The sequence below is a fragment of the Giraffa tippelskirchi genome, chromosome 6, assembly GCF_054371585.1.
Source record: "Giraffa tippelskirchi isolate mGirTip1 chromosome 6, T2T-mGirTip1v1.2.pri, whole genome shotgun sequence".
Lineage (NCBI taxonomy): Eukaryota > Metazoa > Chordata > Mammalia > Artiodactyla > Giraffidae > Giraffa > Giraffa tippelskirchi.
In genome coordinates this window covers 75,774,993-75,800,495 of record NC_137280.1, presented here as the reverse complement: position 1 = coordinate 75,800,495, position 25,503 = coordinate 75,774,993, and the positions used below count along the sequence as shown (strand labels likewise).

At 59.4% G+C, this 25,503-nt stretch overlaps 4 protein-coding genes and 1 long non-coding RNA gene across 24 annotated transcripts; 3 read left to right on the top strand and 2 right to left on the bottom strand.

Moving 5' to 3' along the window:
* The first annotated feature begins 31 nt into the window (after positions 1–31).
* On the top strand, positions 32–7,484 carry LOC145509137 (zinc finger protein 688-like). Of its 7 annotated transcripts, none has more exons than XR_014055873.1 (6): positions 32–405; positions 787–913; positions 1,328–1,441; positions 2,898–3,546; positions 3,975–4,135; positions 5,274–6,366. XR_014055873.1 is itself a non-coding variant. In XM_081497107.1 (5 exons), exons 1-5 carry the CDS (start codon positions 373–375, stop codon positions 7,426–7,428), a joined length of 1,065 nt encoding a protein of 354 aa, XP_081353233.1. In that variant the 5' UTR covers positions 32–372; the 3' UTR covers positions 7,429–7,484. The 7 variants fall into 7 exon arrangements, 3 of the variants coding, with proteins under 3 accessions (XP_081353233.1, XP_081353236.1, XP_081353234.1); XR_014055875.1 differs by lacking the exon at positions 3,975–4,135 and adding an exon at positions 4,306–4,406 and having other exon boundaries at positions 770–913; XR_014055874.1 differs by lacking the exon at positions 5,274–6,366 and adding an exon at positions 2,065–2,414 and having other exon boundaries at positions 787–918; positions 2,898–3,913; positions 4,114–4,274.
* LOC145509139 (uncharacterized) lies at positions 5,244–14,899 on the bottom strand. The gene is made up of 2 exons (XR_014055876.1): positions 14,608–14,899; positions 5,244–6,784 (listed from the first exon to the last, which is right to left on the bottom strand). It is a non-coding gene; the product is annotated as an uncharacterized LOC145509139 (long non-coding RNA).
* GFUS (GDP-L-fucose synthase) lies at positions 7,690–12,551 on the top strand. 12 transcript variants are annotated; one of them, XM_081497113.1, is made up of 11 exons: positions 7,690–7,754; positions 8,722–8,878; positions 9,215–9,329; positions 10,360–10,488; positions 10,567–10,640; positions 10,838–10,971; positions 11,074–11,138; positions 11,439–11,505; positions 11,616–11,695; positions 11,903–12,002; positions 12,233–12,551. In XM_081497113.1, the coding sequence occupies exons 2-11, from the start codon at positions 8,733–8,735 to the stop codon at positions 12,253–12,255; spliced, it is 933 nt and encodes a 310-aa protein (XP_081353239.1). In that variant the 5' UTR covers positions 7,690–7,754; positions 8,722–8,732; the 3' UTR covers positions 12,256–12,551. The 12 variants fall into 12 exon arrangements, with proteins under 12 accessions (XP_081353239.1, XP_081353237.1, XP_081353240.1 ...); XM_081497111.1 differs by having other exon boundaries at positions 12,225–12,551; XM_081497114.1 differs by having other exon boundaries at positions 7,690–7,942.
* Positions 14,900–15,034: 135 nt separating the features above from the next.
* PYCR3 (pyrroline-5-carboxylate reductase 3) lies at positions 15,035–20,712 on the top strand. 3 transcript variants are annotated; one of them, XM_081497099.1, is made up of 7 exons: positions 15,035–15,152; positions 18,410–18,474; positions 18,861–19,040; positions 19,246–19,458; positions 19,752–19,844; positions 20,001–20,179; positions 20,442–20,712. In XM_081497099.1, the coding sequence occupies exons 1-7, from the start codon at positions 15,056–15,058 to the stop codon at positions 20,479–20,481; spliced, it is 867 nt and encodes a 288-aa protein (XP_081353225.1). In that variant the 5' UTR covers positions 15,035–15,055; the 3' UTR covers positions 20,482–20,712. The 3 variants fall into 3 exon arrangements, with proteins under 3 accessions (XP_081353225.1, XP_081353228.1, XP_081353227.1); XM_081497102.1 differs by lacking the exon at positions 20,442–20,712 and having other exon boundaries at positions 19,306–19,458; positions 20,001–20,273; XM_081497101.1 differs by lacking the exon at positions 20,442–20,712 and having other exon boundaries at positions 20,001–20,273.
* Positions 20,713–21,016: 304 nt separating this feature from the next.
* TIGD5 (tigger transposable element derived 5) lies at positions 21,017–25,477 on the bottom strand. Its single transcript, XM_081497090.1, has 2 exons — positions 22,938–25,477; positions 21,017–22,815 (listed from the first exon to the last, which is right to left on the bottom strand). Exon 1 carries the CDS (start codon positions 25,391–25,393, stop codon positions 23,462–23,464), a length of 1,932 nt encoding a protein of 643 aa, XP_081353216.1. The 5' UTR covers positions 25,394–25,477; the 3' UTR covers positions 21,017–22,815; positions 22,938–23,461.
* Positions 25,478–25,503: the final 26 nt, after the last annotated feature.

Here is a 25,503-nt window from a genome sequence, read left to right as displayed (position 1 = left end):
GGGGGCGGGACCTGTGGAGACAAAGGCAGGCGGGGCCGAGCCGGGAGCTTCTGCCAGCCGAGCCGACCGGTAGCTACAGCCTCGCCGCAGGCGGGCGGGACAAGGTGTGAGCGGGCTTCTCCAGTCTGCCCGCGCGGCGCCCATCCAGCGGTCCTCTTCTATTATGGTTGACCAGCGAGCCCGGGTGCTCACCTTAACGCAAAGCCTCTGCGTCCTCGCGAGGCCCCTGTCCCGGCCGGCCTGTGAGCTGGAGTCGCTGCAGCGCTGGGGCTGGATCCGGAGCCCCAGGCCCGCCGCCGTCCCCTGCCTTTTCTCCTGTCTGCAGGCCGCCCTGCCGCCGCCGCCTTCGCCGCGGAGGGACTGGGAGCCGGCATGGCGGGCAGCCCCCCGGCCGCCTGGCGCCAGGTGAGCGCGCCTGCCCCCGGGACCTGGGCTCCTTGCTTCCCAGAAGATCTTTCCTCGGAGCCCGCTTCACTTGGAACCTTGAGTCCCAGATCCTCTCCAGGACTGGGGGCCTCACAGGGGCTTCCCTGCCCCTCCGCGTTGTTCCCCAGGGTCTCCGGAGGCTGCGGAAAGGCGGTAGGGAGCAGGTTGGGGTACGGAGGGTGGAGAGAAACGAGACCAGGCTGATTGGTTGGGTTGACGGTTGTCGTTAGGGGTTCGCTGGCAGGCAGGGTACCTTGAGATGGAGTCCAGGCGTCCCACATGCCTGCTGGTGAGCCATCTGCCTCCTCCGCGTTGAATCCTGATGTGCTGACCCCATGGGCAGAACCATTGTTGTTTCAGGGCTTCCTGACTTTTGGGGACGTGGCCGTGCACTTCACCCAGGAAGAAGGGGCACGTCTGGACGCTGGGCAGAGGACGTTGTATAGAGACGTGATGCTGGAGACTTACAGGAACCTGGTCTCTCTGGGTGAGGTGATTCAGCCGCAGCCCTTCCCTTCTCCCCACCCCCAGCCCCCCTCAGAGCTGAGGTGGGATCCCAGAGGGGCCAGGCTGGCTGTGACTCTGGGACAGAGGTGGGGCATTCTGCTCCCAGGTGACAGGTGACAGGTGGAGTCTCTGGACCCGTCCCCGGGGCAGGGCCTCTGCCAGTACTTTGCTGCCTGGAGACTAGAGGTGTCCGCGTCTCTCACAGAGGTGGGCCTCTGTTGAGTCCTCATCCCTGCCCTGCTCCCCACCCACCTCAACCTTCTGGGGAGACCCCATGTTTTAGAGCCTGCATCGTGGGGCCAGCTAACCCCCCAGTTCCAGAATGCCTCTGGGGCAGGAAGCCAAGCGTGCCCTAGCACTTCAGTTCACCCGTTTCCTCTCTCCTCTCGGGTAGGAGTTCCAGGATCCAAACCAGATCTGATCTCCCAGCTGGAGCAAGGAAGGGAGCCCTGGGGCTCAGACCTGCTGGGGGCCCAGGAAGCAGAGACTGCAGGAGGTGGCGGCGTGGGTGAGTGAGAGGAGCCACAGGTGTCCGCTTGTTCAGTATTTGCACTCAGCATACACAGCCAGTGTTGTGAACAGCCGGACAAAAGGACAGTCACACAGTCATAAAGTGCACTCTTGTTGGCTTGTCCCTTGGTGTCCTTACCCAGGCACATGGACACCCATCTGTTGAAAACAGGCAGCCAGTTAATGGTGAAGGGGTAAAGGCTGTGGTTGTTGCCCTTCCCCCTCATTGCAGATTAAGGACAATTTTCTGGGAGCCCAGCACCGTTAAGCTTAACAAATTGTGGTTCCCTTTCTCCCCCAACAGCCCCATGGGATGAACTATCAGTTAGAATCCTCAGTTGCAAGGAACTGAAAACCCAACCAAACCAGCCAGAGCTGGGGGGAGGCTCTTGGCTCAAGTCATGAAAATTGGGGCTGGTTCTCAGCATCATGGGTCTTAGGCTCCAAATAATGCCCTTGGCATAAGGTTGAGGGCCAGAACACTTAACATCAGTCAAGCCAGACATCCCGCTTCCCAGAACTGCTGCTGGCCACAGGTAGCAGTGGCCCCTGGTGACCTTGGCATGATCTGGAAGTATCTGCCCACCTGCCATTAAATGGGAACTTCTGTCCTCCTCACAGCATCACTTCTGGCAGCAAATGTAGGGAGTTCCTCATACCATCCAGTTCTCCACCTCTCTGCACACCTACTGGGTGTCCTGCAGTCCAACTGTGACACCTCATCCCTGCACTGGACACCTGTGGACGTCTGAGCAGCGAGGGCATCGTCCCAGAAACCCTTCCTGAGGGCCAGTTCCAGTCCTTTGGGTTTCCTGAGTGTAGAGCCTTAGAGTTTCAGGTATAGATGTGTATTTGGAAGGCAATAATTTTTGGAAGCAGGCAAGAGAAAGCAGGAAGAGAGAGGAGAGAAAAGTCAGTACAGAGCTGCCACTGCCAGCGTGTGGAGCACCACAGCTCTAGGACCGTGACCGGTGAGAGGCTGCAGGAGGCATCTGGGATTGTCCATCAGAGCGAGGGATGGGGACACTTGTCCTTGGTCCCCGCCCCTGGGGTGGTACCTGTCTGCACCATGGGTTGGCAGTGCAGACCTCCGGCTAAGACAGAGGCATGCGTGCCCCAGAGGATACTGGCAGGCGGAGCTCTCAGAACTGTCTGCTGCAGCAGGGCCGGAATCCCAGGGAGGCGGGGGCTTGGTGTAAGGTGCTGGCAGCCTCAGCTACAGATCTCAACTAGAAAAAGGTGGAGAGAAAAAGTTGGGACATATGAGAGGAAGGTCCATGAAGGAGTTGAGCACATGCACACAGCCAGTGAGCCTGGACTCACCTGTGAGACACCTCGTGGAGAGGGCCAGCAGGTGGAGAGGGCCAGCAGGTGGTTGATACTTTTGGGCACAGAGGGGGGCCCAGGTGGACCTTCTTAAACAAGGTAACACGTGGGCCCTTTCTCTGTTTCAGATTCCACCCAGGGGTCTTTGTGTAAACAGGTGACTGCAAGGGTGACAATGACTCCAGCTGCAGAGCCTCCAGGAGGAGCATCTGGAAGCTTCTCCGGGGGTGAGCCGCCAAAACCGGTCTGCAGAGAAGTCCCTGGGCAGGAGGGCAGGCTAGGGAACCTGGAGAACTTCCTTATCCAGGAGAGACCATCACATGGAACCTTCTGGACCATCTCCAAAGGAGAAGGGGCCCAGAAAGGCGGTAAATGGGGACCCGACCTTTTCTGTAGCCGCGAGACAAACGCTAAAGGGCAGATAGCCCACACGTGCGAAACGTGCGCCAAGACCTTCCGATACCTCTCGCGCCTGGTGAGACACCGGGCCACGCACAGTGGTGAGAAGCCGCACGCGTGCGGGGAGTGCGGCCGCGCGTTCAGCCAGCGCTCGCACCTGGCGCAGCACCGCAGCGCGCACGCTAGCCAGAAGCCGCACACCTGCGGGCAGTGCGGCCGCGCCTTCACGCGGCTCTCCACGCTGCACCGCCACCAGCGCGTCCACAGCGGCGAGAAGCCTTTCGGGTGCCAGTGGTGTGGGAAGCCCTTCAGTTACAGCACTCTCCTCGCCCAGCACCAGCGGATCCACACCCGAGAGAGGCCGTTCCGGTGCTCAAGGTGCGGGAAGAGCTTCATCTGGAAGTCTAGCTTTCGAACTCATCAGAAATCGCACCTGTGCAGCCAGGCTGCGTGGATCTCTGTAAGCTAAGCAGCCACTGGTGGGGGGAGCTTGGGGCTGGCTGCTGCTGCAAGGAGGGCTCCAGAAGGATGTCCTGGACACGTGGCGCAGCGCAGAGCGAGACCAGCACGAGGCACTGGATTGTTTCTCCACCGGAGATCAACCTGTGCATTTCAGGTCCTTCCCACAACAAGGGGTAGCCCAGGCCTGCCTGCCCCAGCCAGCAGGACCTGGTAGCCTGCTGAATTCAGTGTAGCTGTGAGACGTCTGTGGACAAATTGATGCTTTGAAAGTTACTATTTTCAGGTGCATCCAAATTTTATTTCTGAAATTTAAAATGTAGGTCTTCGGTTTATTTGCATCATAGGTGGGTTCTAAATGCCTTTGAAATCCAGATGGGCTACCGAACTTTTGGATAATCAATCTTCCATCATACAGCAGCCCTGAGCACCAGGAGAAGGTCACATAACTCTGGTCGTCATTTGGTCCTGACTGGTTGTTTTCAGATGCTGATTTGTTGAGCAGGATGTGAGTGTTCCATCTTGGGCAGCTCAGCCCTTGCTGTTGGCGCTGTGGCTTTGCTCACTCAGCTTCACCTTCCTGCATGCCGACTCTGCTTTCCTGCATGCCGACTCTGCTTGACAGGCCATATGAAACATTAAGAGGGTGCATGTCATTTGGAGTGTTCTTTTTTCCAGCCAGTTCATCCATGCAGATTTAAAACACATGGTGGAAATATGAGAAAACAGGTATAAAAGAAGCCAGTGGTCACGAAACACAGGATATCTTTAGGAAGAAGGTTAGTTGGCAAGCACTGGCCAAGCATCAGGGGGCAGGCAGGGGGAGGCTGTGCCTTTGTGACCATCCACTGAACTCTTGGCATTCCTTTCACTGCTTAGAGGCTGAGTGTCACAAGTCTAGTGAAACTAAATGTGCTCAGCCATTTTCCTGCAGACAGATTAAATAACTTAATTACAGAAGCAATACATGATCATTTGAGGAAATATAAAGATATATAAACATAAAGTAAAATATGGGACTTCCCTGACAGTCCAGTGGTTAAGACTCTAGGCTTCCATTGTAGGGGGTATGGGTTTGATCCCTGGTCAGGTAACTAAGATCCCACATTATGTGCAGTGCAGCCAAAATAAAATAAGAGAAAAATATAACCAGTTTTATTTTGACTCAAAGGAACTTGGTAAACTGACAATGAAAAGGGGGTATTTGGGTGTTTCCCACAGTGTTTCACCCAGACTATCTAGATTCAAAGCTGTAGCAGAAGAAAACCTTCTTCAACTAAAGGAGTGCCTGGTCTTGACACTGAAAGACCTGATTGTTCGCTAAGAAAAAACAGAGAACATGAAGTCTCATGAAATGACTGAAACACAAACACCCAGGAAAAAGAAGTAGATCACCAGCAGGAAAAAATAAGCTTGCCCCAGACTTTAATTAACAAAGACTGCAGCTCTTTCCATATTTATTTCCTTAATGTGTCACCATGTTTTATTTATTTATTTTGACTGTGCCTCAGGGAGTGTAGGATCTTAGTTCCCTGAGCCCCCTGTAGTGGAAGTCCAGAGTCTTAACCACTGGGCTGCCAAGGAAGTCCTAGAGTCAAATTTTAAAGCTTATTTCCTTTCTTTTCCCTTTACCTCTTTCTTCCTAGGGTGTGATAGCAATAGTTAAATTCAAATTAAGTTCATTAGATGCAAAAAATATGATGGAGTCTTGTCAGAGATAAAGAAGACATGGGTCAGAAACACTGGATGAAACAGGATGCAATTAATGAAGAGATGCTGGATGATGTTCCTTTGTGGTGCAGGAGGGAGCAGCTTGAGAGCTATGTAATAATTACAACATGTTGGGATGGATGGATGGAAACTTTGAAACTGCTTTTTGAGAAAATGTACTGATGTGGATATTGGGTCATCAAGGGGTGGACTGTAATGAACATAACTTGTTTCAGCCCATCCTGAATCCATCCTCCTTTCTTTTTGTAAAAGTACCTCCCCTTCGGTTTGCAGCACTTCCCAGGATCCATTGTAGGAAGTCACAGTGGTGCTATCAGTCTGGGTGCCTTGTTGTTTTTCTTTTTCTTGCCCAGTCACTCTGGCCAGAAGTTCCAGTACAATTTTGAGCAGAAGTGGCAAAAATGAACATTCTTGTTTAATTTCTTACCTTAAGGGGAAAGCTTTTAGTCTTTCATTCATTGAGTATGACATTGTTGTTCAGTCGTGTGCAACTCTTTGTGACCCCATGGACTGCAGCACACCAAGCTTCCCTGTCCTTCACCATCTCCCAGAGCTTGCTCAAACTCATGTCCATCAAGTCAGTGATGCCATCCAACCATCTCATCCTCCGTCATCCCCTTCTCCTCCTGCCTTCAATCTTTCCCAGCATCGGGGTCTTTTCTAATGAGTTGACTTGTCTCATCAGGTGGCCAAAGTATTGGAGTTTCAGCTTCAGCATCAGTACTTCCAATGAATATTCAGGACTGATTTCCTTTGGGATGTTGAAGGAGTGTGATGTTAATTGTGGGTTTTTCATAAATGCCCTTGGTTAAGTTGAGGAAGTTCTCTTCTGTTCCTGGTTTGTTGAGTGTTCTTATCATGAAAGAGTGTTAGACTTTATCAAATGCTTTATCTGCATCAGCTGAGATCATTTTTGTTTTTCTATGAATGTGGTGTATTTGATTTTTTTTTTTAAATGGAACCATCCCTTGCATTGCAGAAATAAATCCCACTTAGTCATGTGTATAATCCTTTTACTATGCTGCTGGATTCAGTTTACAGTTGCTTTTATTCCAGCTCTTTACTTCCCTTGGTGAAAATTCCATTCACCATACTTGCAGTGCCCTAGACAGAAACCCAAACTATATATATAACAAATACATATATGTATATATAGATGAGTAGATATAGATGTATTTCGAGGGACTGACTTACATGACTGGGGGGCTTGCAAGTCTGAAGTTTGTAGGATAGGCTGGCAGGCTAGAACTCACAGGCAGGAGCTGATGCTCCAGTCTTGAAGTAGAATGTCTTTTCTTTCAGTGAAACTTCAATTTTGCTCTGAAGGCTTTTCAACTGAATGGATGTGCTCAGTCACTCAGTCGTGTCCAGCTCTTTGCGACCCCCTGGACTGTAGCCCACCAGGCTCCTCTGTCCATGGGATTTCCTATGCAAGAATACTGGAGTGGGTTGCCATTTCCTGCTCTAGGGGATCTTCCCAACCCAGGAATCAAAACTGTGCCTCCTAAATTGGCAGTTGGATTCTTTACCACTGTACCACCTGGGAAGCCTCCTGAATGAATGAGACCCACATTATCAAGGAAAGTCTAGTTTTCTTAAAGTCACCTGATCTAAGATGCTACCGTCTATGAAGTATCTTCACTGGAAGCACCTAGATTTGTGTGTGAATCACTGGGTGCTACAAGCTGGCCAAGTTGACACGCAACCAGTTGACACCAACCATCACACCAGGCCTTGTACCTAACTTCTTCCCTTAGCCTGCCTAGCCAATGAAGCAGGAATCCTTTTAATTCTTCCAACTTGATGTTGCTTCAGTCAGTAAACTTCTGAGTCCTTATTACCTGAACTACAGCAGTGGCCCCCAAGCGATCTTCTGCTATTAATAATCTCGTGAAATGTGTTTGTCTTTTTAGTGTATTTATTAAAGTGTATTTTATATACTGCCCCCCTCAGTGTCCCGAATATAGTAACTGTTGCAGTTGCTTCTCACAAATGCACTTTTTACTCTAGGAAAGCACCGAGCAGCTGCAGCTCCTCCGTTTTCAGAATAGTCTTTGGCCCTGCCGCTAATCCTCCGTCCAGAGCCTGCGGGCTTTCGGAGATGCGCAGCCCCGCGTCCTCTCCCACCGCCCCACCGCCGGCAACGGTCGGGGTTACAGGCTAGTCGTGATCTGCCTAGGAGAGGCGGAGCCGACGGGAACTACATTTCCCAGGTTACTGCGCGGCTCTGGACTTCATGTCCCAGCAGCGCCCGGGGCGGCCCTCGAGGACTCCACTTCCCAGAGTGCCGCGGGAGGGCCCGACTTGGTCCTGCCCGCTCCCGCTGGTCCCGGCGCGTGGCTGGGCGCTCAGCCAGCGCCGGAAGCGGCTCTGCGGGCAGTTGGGATAAGGCGCAGGTGAGAAGGCGAGGGGCGCTGAGGGGACCTCAGGAGGAGGGGAGTGGCGTGGCGAGGCGAGCCGGGGCCTGGACCTTGGGTGCTCCGTGACAACCAGAAATGCCTGAAGGGTGCTGGCAACTGGGGGCGTGGGACAGACCAGGAAGCACGGAAGGCGGCCCAACTGCACTGTGCGAGTGGGCTTAGCGGTGGGTCCAGGGGTGGAGGGCTTGGGAAGCGCCTGGGGAAACGTGGGAGGGGCCTGGTGGCGGTAGCGTCTACCCCAGGGCCTGCTGCTACACTGCCCGCGCCATCAGCAGCAGCAGAATGTCCGGGCAGGGTCCCCTCTGGTCCGGGCTGCCCGTGGGGCTCTGCATCGGGAAGTTCAAAGTCCTTCGATAGCTGCCTGAGCAGATTTCCAGCCCCCGGGATAGGGCCCTCCGAGGTGGTGGCGCCCTGAGGCCTGTCCATTTCTCCAGGTAGCCAGAAGCTCTACCTGCCCGGAAGGAACCAGGCTTTCCTAGGCTAGCTGGGACCAGCTGGACATGGGTGGGCACTGGGCGGCAAACACAGGCGCCGCCCCTTCCCGCGGTCAGTAGCATATGGACTTTGGCCAGAAAGCCCCAGACCCAAGGTTGGCTGCCTCCCCTCTTGTGAGCCAGAGAGGAGCCAAATGTTCTCTTTCTTGGCCCAGTGGGGGTCGGGGTTGGGCCCGAAGGGCAGAGCCTGGTTCTCTGGGCTGAGTGGTAGCCCCAGGGGCCCTGTGCAGCTCTAGGCACAGGGCTCCCTGGGGAACAGGGCTGAGAGGAGCGGATGGCTCAGGCTAGCTGGGCCTGCCTGGTCCCCAGCAGGCAGTCTCCCCGGCCTGGTGACCTCATACTGTGCCCCAGTGCTAGGGGCAGTGACCCTGGGCTGGGGCCGCTCAGGGGAGTGCGGTTCTATGGGATGGGAGCGGATGGCCTCAGCCTCACACCATTTGGCCCTACAGGTGAAGCCACCATGTGCGATCCTCAGGGGACCAGGCGGATCCTAGTGACTGGGGGCTCAGGGCTGGTGGGCAGAGCCATCCAGAAGGTAGTAGAAGATGGGGCCAGGCTGCCTGGAGAGGACTGGGTGTTTGTCTCCTCCAAGGATGCCGATCTCACGTGAGTCCACCCATCCCTGGAGCACCCCCACTGTGCCCTCTCCAGACTGAGAGCTCCGGGCCAGCCTTGTCCCTGGTGGGGCCTCACATCCGGGGCCTCCCTGCCAGGTGGCTGGCCTGGCCAGGGTGTGCACAGCTTTGCTCCTGGGCAAATTTCCTCCTTTCTCTTCCTGGAAGCCCACACTCTCCTACCAGCCAGGGCCTGGCCTGGTCACTTTCCCTTTTGGCAGCCCCTCCCGCCTTTGGCCCTGCCTGGCTCCTGCCCCCAGTGCCTTGAGCCAGGGTGCTCGTTCCCTTGGCCCTCCGAGCAGCCCCTGACGGCCTGGCTTCCCCACAGGGATGCTGCACAGACGCGAGCACTGTTTGAACAGGTCCAGCCCACACACGTCATCCATCTTGCTGCAATGGTGGGGGGCCTGTTCCGGAATATCAAATACAATTTGGACTTCTGGGTAAGGGAGGGCCCCTGTGAGCACTGGGAGCTAGGATCCCGGATTCTGGGGGCTTTCTGACCAGCTTCCCAAGCTCTTGTTCTGTCCCCAGGAAGCTCCTGAGGGTCAGGGCTTGGCCCAGCAGGTGGGGCAGCCCCAAGGGCACCCAGGGCCCCATGCTTGGGCTGTAGGCAGAGGGGCACACAGGTAGGCTGGGGGACATTTGGCCCAATAGGGAAAGCCCAAGAGGTAAATGGAGTTTGGGTGAGCCGAGAGAAGCCAGCGTTTGCTGTGTGACCCCACCAACTGCTTCCTGCCTCCTGGGCCTCTAAACACTCCTGCTCCCAGGAGGTCCAGCTGCACTGAGCCTGCTGGGGTGCACCCTGGGCTGCAGAGGTGTGAGCTGGGCTCTCCCAGGGTCCTGCCCCTGCCAGGCTTTGCCCCTGAGGGCTGTCCCTGTCTCTGCCACTGGCCTTGGTGTGGTTCAGCCCTGCTTTGGGCCTGGGATGGTGGAAGCTTAGACCAGATTCTGCACGGGGGCCTGTCCTCCTCGTCTCAGCGACAGCCTTCGCAGCGGGCTGCCTGACCACCACCTCTTCCCTCTCCCCAGACCACCCAAATGCCCCGGCCAGCTCATGTCCTCTGAGAGGGAAGTGAGGTCTGAGGAGGGGTGTGGCCGGCCAAGGCTTCACTGCTACTGAGCAGTAGAGCCAGGGGTGAGCTCCTGGGGTTGGGGTGTGGAAGGGCCCCATCTTCCTCCCTGCCTCAGGGCCAGATTGGGCCCCCTGGGCTCCTGCACTACCTCAGCAGCCCCTGAGGGTGGGGCTCAGTCCTGAACTTGGGGTGTAGCCCTCTCCTCCGAGGCCCTCCCGCAGCCTCAGGGGAGGCAGGCCCGGACCCTCCTGCAGTCCTGGGGGTGGGCCCTGGGAGTAGTTGGAACTCAGGCTCAGATGCGGCCTCCAGGGTGCGTCCCCACTTCAGTCGCTGGAGGAGCAGGTGAGGCCTTGGACCCTGCCTGGAGGGGCCTGAGCCCTGCTTCCCCCCCTCGCAGAGGAAAAACATACACATCAATGATAATGTGCTACACTCGGCCTTCGAGGTGGGCGTGCGCAAGGTGGTCTCCTGCCTGTCCACCTGCATCTTCCCAGACAAGACCACCTACCCTATCAACGAGACCATGGTGAGGGGAGGCTCCTGGGCAGGGTGGGGCCTGGCCTGGGGGCGGGGCTGAGAAGCAGCGGGTCCTCTGCTCCCCCAGATTCACAACGGGCCACCGCACAGCAGCAATTTTGGCTACTCTTACGCCAAGAGGATGATCGACGTGCAGAACAGGTCCTCCTCCTGTGCCCGATGGGCGGAGGCCAGCCAGGGCTGGGGAAGGGGGCTCGGGGGCCCCACAGTGGGTGGGCCCTGGGTGGGCCTAGGGGGTGGCCCGGCAGGGCTCCCAGACCTCAGCTGGGGTGGGACTTGGGGTGGGATGGGCCAGTGGCCCCAGGGTGAGGGCCAGAGGGGACGCTGTGCCCCCGCAGGGCCTACTTCCAGCAGCACGGCTGCACCTTCACTGCCGTCATCCCCACCAACGTCTTCGGGCCCCACGACAACTTCAGCATCGAGGACGGTCACGTGCTGCCTGGCCTCATCCACAAGGTGCACCTGGCCAAGAGTGAGTGCCCGCTGCCTGTGGGGGCCCCTGGGGCGCAGCCCGGGGAGGGGGGGTGGCTGATGCTGCCACAGCCTCTCTGACACCCGCCCTCCCGACCCACAGGCAGCGGCTCAGCCTTGATGGTGTGGGGCACGGGGAGGCCCCGGAGGCAGTTCATCTACTCACTGGTTGGTGCCACAGGGGGGCACGCCTGTCCCCCAGAACGTCTCCTGGGGCCGCTGTGCTGGCCGTGGGCAGCGGGAAGGAGCCTGGGAAGGGGGGGGGTCCAGGCTGCCCCCGTCCTCGCTGGGGCCCTGTAGGGTCCTGTCCCCAAGAGAGTCGCTGGGGTAGCTCTGAGCTCATCCGGAGGAGGGACTTGGGGCACAGCTGGCCGGCCGCTGCCCAAAGGGAGGGACCTGGGCTGGAGAGGGGACACACACCCATGGGCTGTCACTGGTGGCCTCTGACCCCAGATATCTGACTGGCAGGACCTGGCCCGGCTCTTTATCTGGGTCCTGCGGGAGTACGATGAGGTGGAGCCCATCATCCTGTCAGGTGGGCACCCAGCAGCCCAACCCCCACCCCCACCAGCCGGGCAGTGGGGGGACTTCTGGGGGCTGGGCAGCGGGGGCCTGACCCGGCCGTTGGCCCCTGGCTCCCCACAGTGGGCGAGGAGGATGAGGTGTCCGTCCAGGAGGCAGCTGAGGCCGTGGTGGAGGCCATGGACTTCCATGGGGAGGTCACCGTATCCTTTAGTAGGAGGCTGGGGTGCCCTGGGCCTCCCTGCAGGAGACTGGCCTGACCCTCCATGGCGCTCACCCTGGTGGCTGGGGGGGTAGGGGCACTGCGGCTGTGTCCTGGAGGCTCCTCCTGGGAAAGCTGGGCCAGGCTCGAGGGCAGGCGAGGGGTGGCGGGGCTTCCCCTCGTGCTGAGGCCTTGACCAGGTGCCCAGTTTGATACAACCAAATCAGATGGGCAGTTTAAGAAGACGGCCAGTAATGCCAAGCTGCGGGCCTACCTGCCCGACTTCCGGTTCACGCCCTTCAAGCAGGGTGAGCCTCCCACCCTGTTCCTCAGGGCTTTCCGGCCTCTCCTGGGGGCCACCACTGCCCCTGCCCCGGCCTCAGCTTCCCCACTGCCAGGTCGGGGGGGACGCTCTGCGGGTTTGGCCTCCGTGCCCTCACCACGGAGGCAGGACTCCCTGGGTCCCTGTCCTTGCCCCTCCTTCCGGGGTGGTCAGGACTGCCCTGGCCCTCAGCTGCCTGCCTCTGCAGCTGTGAAGGAGACCTGTGCCTGGTTCACTGACAACTATGAGCAGGCCCGGAAGTGAAGCCTGCGGCCGGAGCCAAGCCGCCACCTCCCCAGCGCCCAGCCAGCAGCGCCCAGCGGCAGCTACTCTCAGAACCTGCTGGGAACCAGGGGCACCGCCTGCCCTCCTGATGGTGGCCTCTGCTCCACTCTGCCTGCCGAGGCAGGCCTCAGTGACTGTCTGGTGGGGCCTCCGCCCACGTCAGGGAAGCCAGGCCCAGCACCCTGCTCCCCAACACCATCCCTGAGTGTCCGCTTCCGATCCCTGGGAGCCAATAAAGAGCATTTTCACAGGCCTGTGTGCCAGCCACCCCTGTCCCCACCCCAGCACTACCTCCTGAGCCCGGCCAGCCCCCAAGAGCTGCTGGGCCATGGTGACCATCTGTCCCTGGGGCAGAAGGGTGGCAGTGGGCAGAGACACAGAGAAGTGGTGAGTGGGCAGGTGGCAGGAGAGGGTGGGCTGTCAGCGGGTAGAGACAAAGGGCAGGGCACCTGCAGTGGTCCCAGCGCAGTGGCCGGAGCCCAGCCTCTCCCTGCACGGCCACATGCAGCCTGGGTAACCGCATTCCCCAGGGCTCCTCGCTTCTTCCCAGGACTTTGGGGGAAGAGGCCGGGTCTGGGTTTGGATAGGCCAAGCGGGCACAGAAGGATCTGAGGAGAGTGTCGGTCTGCTGGTTCAGGCTCCCCTGGGGCCCCAGCAGAGATGAGCCTGACTTGGCCCTTCATGTCCCTAGCCCTCATGTGGCAGCTTGGGTGCTGGGGCCCGGCTGTCCTTCTCCCGTGGACAGTGACAGGTGTCACGCAGGAGTGGGCCTGGTGGGCAGGGAGGTGAGTGGCACCTTCCTCAACAGGAAGATTTAGATGGGTTGACCCACTGGCTCCCTGGCCGGACAGGCAGTGCTGTGGGTGCCCAGCCTCCAGGCCATAGGGGGACTGCCCCCCTCAGGGCCCAGGCACCTACCCTGGCTCTGGGACCCCCTTCTCAGGTCCCCTCTTCATGATTGTGGACCAGTGACTGGTGTGCCCGCACAGTCATGACATCTTTTGTTTATCTGGGTAGTGTCAGCTGTCCTCCCGTGCCAGGCACACAGTCGCGACCTCTGCACCCTGTCCAGCTGACCACACACTGTGTTTGTCATCACCCCATTCCTCTCCCCAATAGTGTCAGTGCCTCCCTACCTTCTCAGTCTCTGCCCAGACGCTTATTCCTTTCTGAGGCCCACCCCACCTGCCTGCTTCTCCAGCAATTCCTCCCCTCCCCCACCCCCAGGACTCAGAGCTCCAGGACCAGGTCCGCCTTCATGGTGTACCCCCTGGGCGCCAACCATTTGTGAATGAAGAGTCTGCTGGTTAAGGGAGATGGGCAGGGGTGGCACCTGAGTTGGAGCTTGGATCAGCTCAATGAGCAAGGGGGCAGGAGCAGAAAGGCCCAGACGTGCCTGGCAGGACACTAATAGTGGTTGCGTGTCCTTGTGGGGTGTATGTATCATAGAAGGGCAGGTCTGCAGGGTAAGGCTTTGGCTGTCCATTCCGCTGCTATGAGGCCTTCATTCCCAGCCCCAAAGTGGGGGCTTCTCACTGAAGGGACAGCGTTGAGTGAGTGAAGGACTATCATTGTTTAAGAACTTTCTAGTTGCTAACTCGTGTCTCACTCTTTTTGTGACCCCATGGAGCCCGCAAGGCTCCTCTGTCCTTGGGATTTCCCAGGCAAGAATACTGGAGTGGGTTGCCATTTCCTCCTCCAGGGTATTTTGCTAACCCTGGGATTGAACCTGCATCTCCTGTGTCGCAGGGAGATTCTTTACCCCTGAGCCACCTGGGAAGCCGGTTGAAGAATTAAGAACGTGCTAAAGCAGAGTTTAAAGAAAATAACCTTTTTAAAATGCAATCTTAAAAACTGTAGTATTAGCTTATTTTTCCTAGGTCAATAAAAAATTACAAGCACACCCCACACCCACCCTCCCCCTCTTCCTGTCCCCAGCCAAACACTCTTCCTTAGGACCAACTAGAGAGGCTAGGTCTATCCTGGGGACCTACACCTCAGGAAGGTCTCCCGTGCCTCCCCACATAGCTTCCTGAGAGGCTCTCAGAAACCAAAACCCAGGCTGGCCTGAGGAGCTTTAACAGAAAAGCCGCTGACCGCTGCTCCCACGTTCCACTGGCTGCGTCAACTTTATGCTGTCACTCGGACCCACTGCAACTTGGGAGAGAGCTGACCACAATCCCGGACCAGGCAGCCTTGTCCTCCACACCCGACTCCTCACAGGCTCCAAACAGAACCAGCGCGCGCTGTTCCCACCCAGAGAAACCGGCCTGAGGCCGGCAGAGTCCCACTCGCTAGCGCCTGACCTGTGCTCGTGATAAGCGGGAGTCCGGATTCTGGCTGCCAGGAGTTTCATCAGAATCTGCTCAGCTGCCCACTCCTGGAAGCTCAGCTGGCCGGTGTCCATCATTGCTTTCCCAGTGGCCCCGCGAGGGACCCCATCCCACAGCAGCCTCCACCCTTTCCGACCCTTCGCTTGTAGATGGACTCTCTCCAGTTGCTATTTGCGAAATTCACACACTAGGGAAGTACCCAGGTACGCAGCCGGCCAAAGCCTCGTGTACCGGACGCTTTGCGCGGCGCCCCGCCCCTCGCGGCGCCCCGCCCCTCGCGGCGCCCCGCCCCCCGCACGGACCCCCCCCCCGGAAGGGGGCGGAGCGTGAGGTCTCCGCAGCCAGTGGACGAGCGCAGGTGAGGCCCGCGCAGCCCATTGGCGCAGCTGAGGGCGGGGGTGGGGCGCGGCGCGGCGGCGTGATGGCGGCGGCGGCGGAGGAGTCCGGCAGGAGGAGAGTGGGCTTCGTGGGCGCGGGCCGCATGGCGGAGGCCATCGCGCAGGGCCTCATCCAAGCAGGTGGGGCGCCACGGGCGTGGGGCTCGTGGGGACCCCGGGCTCGGGGCCAGTGGGCGTCCGAGACCGGCCTGTGGTGGGAGGGGCGGGCCTGCCTGTCCCGTGCCCACCTGCCCCGCGGATCCCCGAGCTGCGTGGAGCCCTAGGCGCAGGGGCCCCAGGGTGGAGCTCGCCGGCGGGCGTGGGCCAGGGCGGCTCGTGGACTCTGCCTTTCCGGACTCTGTTTCTTCTGGGAGCGCGGCTGGAGGGAATGTGGTGAAGAGGCTCAGAGCCAGCTGTCCGCACGGTAACCGCGAGGCGGTCGGAATTGGGATGCGCTGTGAGTGCATCAGTTCAGTCGCGTCCGACTCTTTGCGACCCCATGGACCGCAGCACGCCAGGCTTCCCTGTCCGTCACCAACTCCTGGAGCTTGCTCAAACTCATGTCCATCGAGTCGGTGATGCCATCCAACCATCTTATCCTCTGTCGTCCCCTTCTCCCACCTTCAATCTTTCCCAGCGTCAGGATCTTTTCAAATGAGTCAGTTCTTCGCATCAGGTGGCCAAAGTATTGGAGTTTCAGCTTCAGCATCAGTCCTTCCAATGAATATTCTGATTTCCTTTAGGATGGACTGGTTGGATTTCCTTGCAGTCCAAGGGACTCTCAAGAGTCTTCTCCAACACCACAGTTTGAAAGCATCAATTCTTCAGCTCTCAGCTTTCTTTATAGTCCAACTCTCACATCCATACATGACTACTGGAAAAACCATAGCTTTGACTAGATCGACCTTTGTTGGCAATGTCTCTGCTTTTTAATATGCTGTCTAGGTTGGTCATAGCTTTTCTTTCAAGGAGCAAGTGTCTTTTAATTTTATGGCTGCAGTCACCATCTGCAGTGATTTTGGAGCCCAAGAAAATAAAGTCTGTCACTGTTTCCATTGTTTCCCCATCTATTTGCCATGATGTGATGGGACCAGATGCCATGATCTTAGTTTTCTGAATATTGAGTTTTAAGCCAACTTTTTCACTCTCCTCTTTCACTTTCATCAAGAGGCTTTTTAGTTCTTCTTTGCTTTTTGCCTTAAAGGTGGTGTCATCTGCATATCTGAGGTTATAAATATTCCTCCCGGCAATCTTGATTCCAGCTTGTGCTTCATCCAGCCTGGCATTTCTCATTACGTACTCTGCATATAAGTTAAATAAGTAGGGTAACAATACACAGCCTTGATGTACTCCTTTCCCGATTTGGAACCAGTCTGTTGCTCCATGTCCAGTTCTAACTGTTGCTTCTTCACCTGCGTACAGATTTCTCAGGAGGCAGGTCAGGTGCTCTGGTATTTCACTGTGAGTGCATAAAATAACATATAAGCCCAGTTTGGAAGATTTAGCACACAAACAAAAAGTAATGTATCTTAGTAATTTTTAATATTGATTACCTGTTGGAAGGGTAACATTTTGGCTACCTTAGGTTAAACAAAATGTATTATAATTAAACTTGTATTTTCCTGATGGTTTAATATGACTACTAGAAATTGTAAAGTGATGTACGGGTTGAGCGATATTTCTTTGGACAGTCCTAGCTTAGAGTGAGATCTCGTGCCTTGGTCGAGTTGCCTGACCACTCTGAGCCTACGACTCTTCTTTTGATTTGTTTGTCAGCGGCACTCCTAGTATCCGGCACTGCACATTTGGAGCCAGATCATCCTCCATCCTTCACATTGTAGGGTGTTTAGCTCCCTTCCATGGCTTCTCCCCACAAGAGGTCAGTAACATCCCCAGTTGTGAGAGCCAAAAATGTCTCCAAACCTTGCCAGTGTTTGGGACAGGCAAAATCATTGATTGAGAAGATCATGGCATCCGGTCCCATCACTTTATGGCAAATAGATGGGGAAACAATGGAAACAGTGATAGACTTTATTTTCTTTTGGCTCCAAAATCACTGCAGATGGTGACTGCAGCCATGAAATTAAAAGACGCTTGCTCCTTGGAAGAAAAGCTATGACCAACCTAGACAGCATATTAAAAAGCAGAGACATTGCCAACAAAGGTCGATCTAGTCAAAGCTATGGTTTTTCCAGTAGTCATGTATGGATGTGAGAGTTGGACTATAAAGAAAGCTGAGCGCCAAAGAATTGATGCTTTTGAACTGTGGTGTTGGAGAAGACTCTTGAGAGTCCCTTGGACTCCGAGGAGATCCAACCAGTCCATCCTAAAGGAAATCAGTCCTGAATATTCATTGGAAGGACTGATGCTGAAGCTGAAACTCCAATACTTTGGCCACCTGATGCGAAGAACTTCCTTGGAAAAGACCCTGATGCTGGGAGAGATTGAAAGCAGGAGGAGAAGGGGATGACAGAAGATGAGATGGTTGGATGGCATCACCGACTTGATGGACATGAGTTTGAGCAAGCTCCAGGAGTTGGTGATGGACAGGGAAGCCTGGCATGCTGCAGTCCATGGGGTTGCAGGGTTGGACACGACTGAACGACTGAACTGAACTACAGCAGGAATGGTGGTGCTGTCCTGATTGTGCTCCACAGTATTTAGAATCCTTTATGTGGTGATTATGGACTAGCTTTTTGCCTTTAGCTTTATGTCAAAGTCTAGAGAGATAAAAATCATCAGAAAGCAGTTTATTGCAAGCCTCGGGTGTTTACTTGTAAAACTTGGAGTGTTACCTGCTACCCCCAGCTCCATAGAGCTCGTGTTGACACAGTGCAGGCAACACACGGTGGCTGCCACCATCTGTCCAGGTTGTGGGGTACATTTCTGCCTTCTTGTTAGACCTTGTAGAAATCTGACCTGTAGAGGATTCTGCCGAACAGGCATTCTCTGCTTGGATGTCCCAGCACAGACACACCCATAGACACACCCTCTTCCTAGGGTTCACCCTCACCGGGGACCCTCCCTCCCTGGGCCTCCGTACCCACCATGCCCCCTCCCCAGCCTTCCCATTCCCAGAAGCAGCAGTCTCTGTTATCCGTGTCCTCACAAGACAAGGCAAACTCCTGGTCCCTGTGTCCAGCAATGTGTCTGGACTCAGCAGCAGCAGCAAGTAGGCGGTGATGACTGCGGGGTAGAATCAAGTGAGGCTGGTGGTCTTGTCTGGTCTGGTCTGGTCCCGGCCGAGTGGAGCGGCCCCGCTGAGCTCCTGGCTTCCTAGAGAGGCTCAGGATGGCCCAGGTGTAGCTGAGCCTCAGAGACTTGCAGACCCAGCAGGCTTGCTCCACCGCCCCGCCTTCCTCACTGACACCCCCACTATCCTTTGCCTTTCCCTCCAGGAAAAGTGGACGCTGAGCACGTGCTGGCCAGCGCGCCCTCCGACAGGAACCTCTGCCGTTTCCAGGTGAGCTGGGCAGCGCCCAGGTGGCTCTTGGTTCCTGTCCCTCGGACACTCCTTGGGGCCAGGGAAGTGCTGCTTACTTGGTTAAAGTTTTGAGATGGCCTGGGCTGGGGAAGGGGAGGTCAAAGGCCAGAAGAAAAGTCAAGGTCGTGGAGGGCCAGGGTGGGGTAAAGGGGTGTGCGTGTTGGGTGGGCAAGAACGTCATGGGCACTCACAGAGTCAGAGGGCTTGAGGCCGTGCTGCCATCAGGGCCCACTTGAGGTCGGGTCCTGAGCAGGGATGGGTGGGCTGGCCACCGGGAATAGAGCCGTCTGCAGTGGGGGCCGGCAGGGAGGGCTGAGGTCTGGAGGATGCCCGCTGACAGGCCTGGCCCGGCGTCCCTGCTGTAGGCCATGGGCTGCCAGACCACCCACTCCAACCTGGAGGTGCTGCACAGCTGCTCCCTCGTCTTCTTCGCCACCAAGCCCCACATCCTGCCGGCCGTGCTGGTGGAGGTGGCTCCTGCGGTCACTACTGAGCACATCTTGGTGTCTGTGGCCGCCGGGGTGTCCCTGAGCACCCTAGAGGAGGTGAGCAGCCCATGAGGGTGTGGTGGGGCCAAGGCGCTGACCCCAGGCTGGGCTCTGCTGACCATACTCGACTTCCCACCCTGGCCATCCCAGACTGGCTGCAGCCGGGGCCCGGCCCTTCCGGAAGCCAGCATGGGTGGGTTGGGGAGCAGAGTCTCTCTGCCGGCCAGCACAGGCCTCACTGACTGCAGCTTCTCTCTGGCAGCTGCTGCCCCCAATGGCTCGGGTGCTCAGGGTCTCACCCAACCTGCCCTGCATCGTCCAGGAGGGCGCCATGGTGATGGCGCGGGGCCGCCACGCTGGGAGCTGCGAGGCCCGGCTCCTGCGGTCCCTGCTGGAGGCCTGCGGGCAGTGTGAGGAGGTGCCTGAGGCCCAGGTGGATGTCCACACCAGCCTCAGCGGCAGTGGCGTAGCCTTTGTGAGTGTGGTGGGCAGCCCTCCCTCCACAAAGTGGGTCCTTCCCAAGGCCGGGCAACAGCCCCTTCCCCCAGGAATCCGCGCTTGGTCCTCAGCTGCCCATGTGTGCCCACCCCATGTCAGTGTCTTCCTGGGCCGTTGAGGCCGGCCTCTTGGCAGACCTCTGGGCTCCGGCCTTGGTTCTGGTGGCTGGTGCACCAGGCCTTGTTCTGAAGGTTCCCAGCCTTCTCCAGGATGGGTGCTGAGTCCTAGGGAGGGCTAGCTTTGACCCCTGCCCCATCCCTGCTGCTACAGGTGTGTGCCTTCTCCGAGGCCTTGGCCGAAGGTGCCGTCAAAATGGGCATGCCCAGTGGCCTGGCCCACCGCATCACTGCCCAGACCCTGCTGGTGAGACCCTGCTGCACAGCCCGGGGAGTGTGTGGAAGGGGAGAGTTAGCACACCTTCTGGGAGCGTGGGGAGGCGGCCAGCTGGCCTGAGCTGCAGACGGGCTGCCAGCACCGCACCGCCCCCCCAGTCAGTCATCCCAACATCACTCTCCCCAGGGGACAGCCAAAGTGCTTTTGCAGAAGGGGCAGCACCCGGCTCAGCTGCGGACGGACGTGTGCACACCAGGCGGCACCACCATCTACGGGCTTCATGCTCTGGAGCAGGGCGGGCTGCGGGCTGCGGCCATGAGCGCTGTGGAGGCTGCCACCTGTCGGGCCAGGGAGCTCAGCAGGAAGTAGGTGCAGGCCACGCCCCTCTCTGTGGTTGCTCAGGTCCCCTCTACCCTGCAGGCCGGGGAGGAAGGGCCCTGGCCCGCAGGGAACAGAGCAGGGAGAGCTGGCCCTGATGACCCTTCCCTGAGTCAGGAGTCCTAGAGGGTCCTGGGGCCTGGCCTCTGACTGCAGGATTTGGTTCTCAAAATGTCCATGAAGGGACCAACCGGCCAGGAAAGCCAGAAACGTGGGGCCTTTGTTGGGGGACCTCCCCATCCCATGCAGGCCCGAGTGCTGGAGCCCCTTCCTGCCACCCGCCAGCTGAGGGGCGTCTGTGAACAGGGCTGACGTACCCACCAGCTGCCCCCACTCTGCCGCCCAGCCTCGAGCCCCTCCCTGAGTTCCAGCCATCGGTGTCCAGCTGGCCTTCAGCCAGAGACTGCTTGTCTGACCCCGGCCCTTCTACTAGTTAAAAGGGTCAGCCCGAGTCAGTTTCTTCACCTATTATTTTTTTTGTAACCTTTAAAATGGAAATAAAGATGCTGTCCTACCTATAGCACGGAGCGATCAGTGTTTCACTGGAGGTGGATAAAACCAAATTCTGCTGCCTAAAGGCCCATCAGCAAGGCCCTCGGCTCAGCCTCGAGCAGGTGGTGTGGACGGGGCTCCCACTCCATCTCCCATCACCCCCCTCAGCAATGCATCTGCCAACAAAGTCCCTGGGCCCAGGCTGGCGCCCTGTCCCGAGGTGGCCAGTCCGCATGAGGCGTCTGGGCCCACTGCCATTCCTCCCTGCTTCTCAGATGGTGTTCTGGAGCCATGCGCTGGATGCAGTTACAAAAGTAAGACTGGGACAGAGGTGGTGTGAAGTGGGCATGTTCAGCCTTTATTATAAAGTGAGGCTGGCTGTGAAAGGGCACCTTGACAGAGCGAGCACCCCACAGCCCACTCCAGGCCCCTGCCCCCGAGATCCTGACCTGCTCTCCAGCGCACAGGCACGGGGCCAACCCCACACTGGCAAGGCCCCTTCCTCACCCAGGCTCCATCCGTGGTCCGGCTGTCATCTGGGGGCTTGTTCCCTGGTGTGTGGCCCCTCAGGCAAGGCTGGCCTCAGATGGCTGGGATCAGTCTCCCAACCCCCTTGCTAGGTTGGTATCAGCAGAAGCCACAGGCGGCGCTTTCTGCCCACCTCCAAGCCTGCCAGCCCAGCCCTGACATCCTGCCTGGGGGCTGCTGGTTTGGAATTTGTGACCCTCGCTGCCTTACGGGTTCAGCAGACGATGGTGAACAGGAGCGGAGAGCCTGGTAGCTGAGATGCCTCAGGCCTAGCGGTAACCACAGCAAGGCACTTCAGCTGTTCTCCCCATGGTTCACAGAGCTGATCCCCGGGAGCTGGGCCTGCACTCGGGGGCCCTGCTCCCACTCTAGGGAGGAGGACTTCAGAGGCCCTCACATGAGGTGTCCCCAGCCCCAAGGCCCAGACCAGCCTGAGCTGTGCCTCATTCCCGCGCTGCCATCTGGGGCCGGGCTCTGGCTAGAGCTGCCTTCTGGGGTGCAGCCTCAGTTCCCCAGAGGGAGCGAGGCAGGAGGCTCTGTCCCGACACCCAGTTCTCAACATCAACCACAGCCCCCCTGCCCAGACCCGAGACACAGAGGATCAAAGGTGAGACCAGGAACCTGGCAAGAGGGGTGGCACCGAGGACACCACCAGAGACCACCCTGGCCTGGCGCCCACCTGGGCTCCGAGTCTGCCCCTCACAGGGCCCTGCAGGACAGAGACCCTGCAGGCTGGCCATGGCAAACCGGTGCTCTTGCCTGGGTCCCTGATGCTGTGACATGCAAGACATCCCGAGCCCAGAGGCACGTGCCTGGCGCAGGCCTGCCACAGCTGCTAGCGGAATGAGGGCAGCAGGTGAGGTGGGGGCTTCAGCTGGGGCTGGTGGCCACGCCTCCCTTCTCTCCTGGAATCCTCCGCACCATCCCTCAGCTTTCACATCCGACACATACACGTACAAGTGTGGGGGTTTTGACTACAGGTGGTTCCAAGGAAGAGCTGACGTCCTTGCTCTGGGGGCACCCCCGTGGCCCTGCCACCGTGCACGGCCCTTCCCTCCCACAAACACATCACCTGGGTACGGCCTCCACAGCCCAGGACCACCAGGAGGCAGGGGCAGGTGAAGAGGAGGGCAGAGCACCGAGGCAGGCAGCAGCGCCTGAAGTCCAGCCCTCCCCAGGGCTCTGGGCATCTCTGCCGGGCAGCCCCTGGGAAACCTGGTGTCTCAGCCTCAGGCCCCCAACAGGGTCCTCAATCTAGAGCTGAGTGGAGCAGCAGAACAGTGTGGGAGCTGAAGGGTCACACGGCGCCCTCACCGCCTCCTTTCAAGCTGTGCCACCCAGAAGCCTAATTCACGGCCTGTGGGAAACGGCTCCTCGGCTACGCCCCTGGCAATGCCAGGAGCCGGGCAGCCTTGGAGGGGAGCTAAGGCACTGAGGGTTGTCCTGACCTGGCTGGCGGTGCTGCAGGGCTGCTCCGAGAAGACGGCGTGGTTCCAAAGGCTGGTGGGGTGCGGGGCAGGGGCCCAGTGGTTGGTCTATCACCAGAGCCCAGGTCTAGTGCTCGTCAACCCCATGGGATGAGAGCTGTTTGGAATGGCATTTCCTTAAGGAAGATAAAAAACACAAGTGGACAGAAATCTACACCCCTGGCTGCACCCAGAACCTCAAAGCCCCATCCTTCCTTCCCAGCCCCCCAAGCATCTGCCCTGGGTGCCTGAAGAGTACCTGGAAAAACCAGACTCAATGCGCCAAACCAAAGACGAGTGGTGTGCTTCCCGCTAGGACGACCACAGGGCTGTGGTCCACGGGGGCTGGACACCAGGCCCTTGTCCAGAGCAAGTGCTGGGCCACGAGGGCTGGGGGCAGCAACGTGGCTGGGGGCAGCCCCACGGAGGCCAGAGAGAGACCATGGCTACCTGCTCTCTGCTAAGCACTGTGGTATGGGCCAGATCCACATGGGAGGGTGCCTGGCCGAGCCTGCAGAACCCCACGGGTGGGCCTGCCTGGGAAGGAGGGGTGGGTGGCCGCGGCCTCTTTTCCAGCTACCCCCACACCAGATGGGGTGCCAGTGGAGGGGCCGGCCCTGCACCAACAGGGCTCCCTCGAGCCAGGCCAGGATCCCTGTCAACCCCTGAGCCTTGGGGGTGGGCCACCCCAGGGGAGGCGAGGCAAGACGGGGTTTCTGTGTCTGTCTCTCTCTCCACGTGCCTTAGGAGGAAGGCCACTGGGGGCTGCCGGGGTGGGCTTGGTCACAGCCTGTCGTCGGGGACTGTGGGCGAGGGCCCGATGCCCCCCAGCCTCCGGGCTGTGCTGATGAGCGAGCGCAGCTGCACCAATTTCAGCGGCCCCACCTCCCGGGGGTCCTGGGTCTCCAGCCACCGCAGCGCCGTCTCCAGACCCCGAACAGCCTCCCCGGCGGTGGGGACAGCGGCCTCTTCCTCCTCCTCCGCTCCTCCTGCCACCACTGAGGGTAGGCTGGTGGGGAGTAGGGGACCCCCGGGCACCAGCACGGGAGGCCGGCTGGGGCCCCAGTTCTCTCTGCCACTATCGGGCAGCCCTCCATCATCATCTAGGTGCAGCCACTCGGCCACCTCCTCAGGAGCCAGGCGCTTGTAGGCCAGGGCTGCCAGGTGCGTGAGGTCGCTGAGCACCCTGCTGCGCTCCGCGGCCTCCTCGGCCTGGCCAGCAGGCTGCCCAGCACATTCCTCCACCGGCCGGGGCTCGAAGGCGGCCCGCAAGCCCAGCAGCCAGCAGCGCTCAATGCTGCCCGCCTGCACCAGGTCCCAGGAGAGGCCGGCCAGGTAGAGCATGTCCTTGAGCATGAAGCTGCGCATGAAGTCCAGCGGGGACCCCCCGGCGCAGGACACGGCCAGCCGCAGCAGCTCCCGCTTGTACAGCTGCTTGAATGCGGCCACCACTCCCTGCTCCAGGGGGGCGGGGATGTGCGCCCGGCCACTGCCCCTGCACAGGAACAGCACTCGCACGGCCCCGTCGGGGGTCTGCAGCTCCTCTGGGGGACCGATGGGCTCGGGCCGGCACCTCCTGCGGGTCTCCTCGCTCTCCTCCAGGGCGGGCATCCTGGCCCCAGAGCTAGGGCAGGGCGGGTGGGCCACCAGCAGCACGGCCCTCTGCTGCAGGCAGCTGCGGCGCAGGTAGCGCCGGACACCCGGGACGAACTCCTCGAAGAACCAGCCGCGCAGCAGCGGGCGGCTGAGCCAGGCATCGGGGCTGTAGCGATAGGAGGCGGGGAACTTGTCCTGGTTGTGGTGGCGTAGGCTCGGCGGGTCTGGCAGCTGCCCGATGACGAGCGGCTTCAGCTTGTGGCTGCCGGTCAGGTTAGCGGCCAGCAGGACCGTCACCCGGTCGCCCCGCCAGCGGCGGCCGCAGCCCCCCGCGTCCGGGGGCGCGGCCTGCTCCGGGAGCAGCTTCCAGTAGAGGCCCGTGACGTTGGCGTTGTAGATCTGCTCGTCGCCGTAGCCGCCCTCGGCTGGGGCTGGGGTACGCGCGGTGCGGTCGGGCAGGGGCCCGGCGCGGGTGGGCTGCGCAGGCTCCGGCTTGACGGGCGGGCCAGGCGCGGGGCCGGCGGCCGCGGGCTCGGCCTCGCCGTAGATGCGCTGGCTGGAGATGCCGTGACGCTTCTGCCAGCGCCAGAACCAGCCGTGGCTGGCCTTGAAGGTGCATTCAGGCCCGTAGATCTGGCGCGCAAAGGCCTCGGCCTGCGCCTGGATGAGCGGCCCCGACAGCGGCACGCCGTGCTGGCGCAGCGCCAGGAACCACGAGTAGACGGCGCGGTCGATCTCCTCCTCGTTGGCCAGCCGCATCTTCTTGCGCTGCGTGCCCACCTCGCCGCCCAGCTGCTCCAGGAACCAGCGCAGCTTGGGCTCGTCCTTGAGCCAGCCGCGCAGCGTGCCGCCGGGCACGCCGAAGTCGCGGCACACGCTGGCCTGCCGCTCGCCGCCCTTGACGCGCTCGATGGCCTGCAGCTTATCCTTGATGGAGTAGGCCTTGCGGAAGGCCATCTTCACGGCGACGCGGGGCCGCGGCCCGGGCGCGGGGGGCGGCGGCCGCGCGGCGGAGACTGAAGCGGGCGTGGGGGGCCGCGGCGGTTGCAAGGGGTGTCCGGGCGGGGGTCGGTGACCGCGGCGCGGGGCCGGAACGGCCGGGGGTCCCGCAGGGTACATGGCTGCTGCGGCGACCGCGACAGCAGCGGGGGCGTGGGAGCCGGAGCCATAAGCCCGCTCGGCCGGCCGCGCAGGGCGGGCGCCGGGGGCGGGGCCGGCCGGGCCCTCCC

Coding starts and splice junctions, on each gene's coding strand:
- TIGD5 (XM_081497090.1), bottom strand. CDS start 25,393: ATGTACCCTGCGGGACCCCCGGCCGTTCCGGCCCCGCGCCGCGGTCAC.
- GFUS (XM_081497111.1), top strand. CDS start 8,733: ATGTGCGATCCTCAGGGGACCAGGCGGATCCTAGTGACTGGGGGCTCA. Junction 9,330..10,359: donor AATACAATTTGGACTTCTGG/GTAAGGGAGGGC, acceptor CCCCCCTCGCAG/AGGAAAAACATACACATCAA. Junction 11,139..11,438: donor GGCAGTTCATCTACTCACTG/GTTGGTGCCACA, acceptor TCTGACTGGCAG/GACCTGGCCCGGCTCTTTAT.
- PYCR3 (XM_081497099.1), top strand. CDS start 15,056: ATGGCGGCGGCGGCGGAGGAGTCCGGCAGGAGGAGAGTGGGCTTCGTG. Junction 18,475..18,860: donor GGAACCTCTGCCGTTTCCAG/GTGAGCTGGGCA, acceptor TCCCTGCTGTAG/GCCATGGGCTGCCAGACCAC. Junction 19,041..19,245: donor CCCTGAGCACCCTAGAGGAG/GTGAGCAGCCCA, acceptor TCTCTCTGGCAG/CTGCTGCCCCCAATGGCTCG.
- LOC145509137 (XM_081497107.1), top strand. CDS start 373: ATGGCGGGCAGCCCCCCGGCCGCCTGGCGCCAG. Junction 406..786: donor CCCCGGCCGCCTGGCGCCAG/GTGAGCGCGCCT, acceptor TTGTTGTTTCAG/GGCTTCCTGACTTTTGGGGA. Junction 3,629..7,368: donor GCCAGGCTGCGTGGATCTCT/GTAAGCTAAGCA, acceptor TTTTTACTCTAG/GAAAGCACCGAGCAGCTGCA.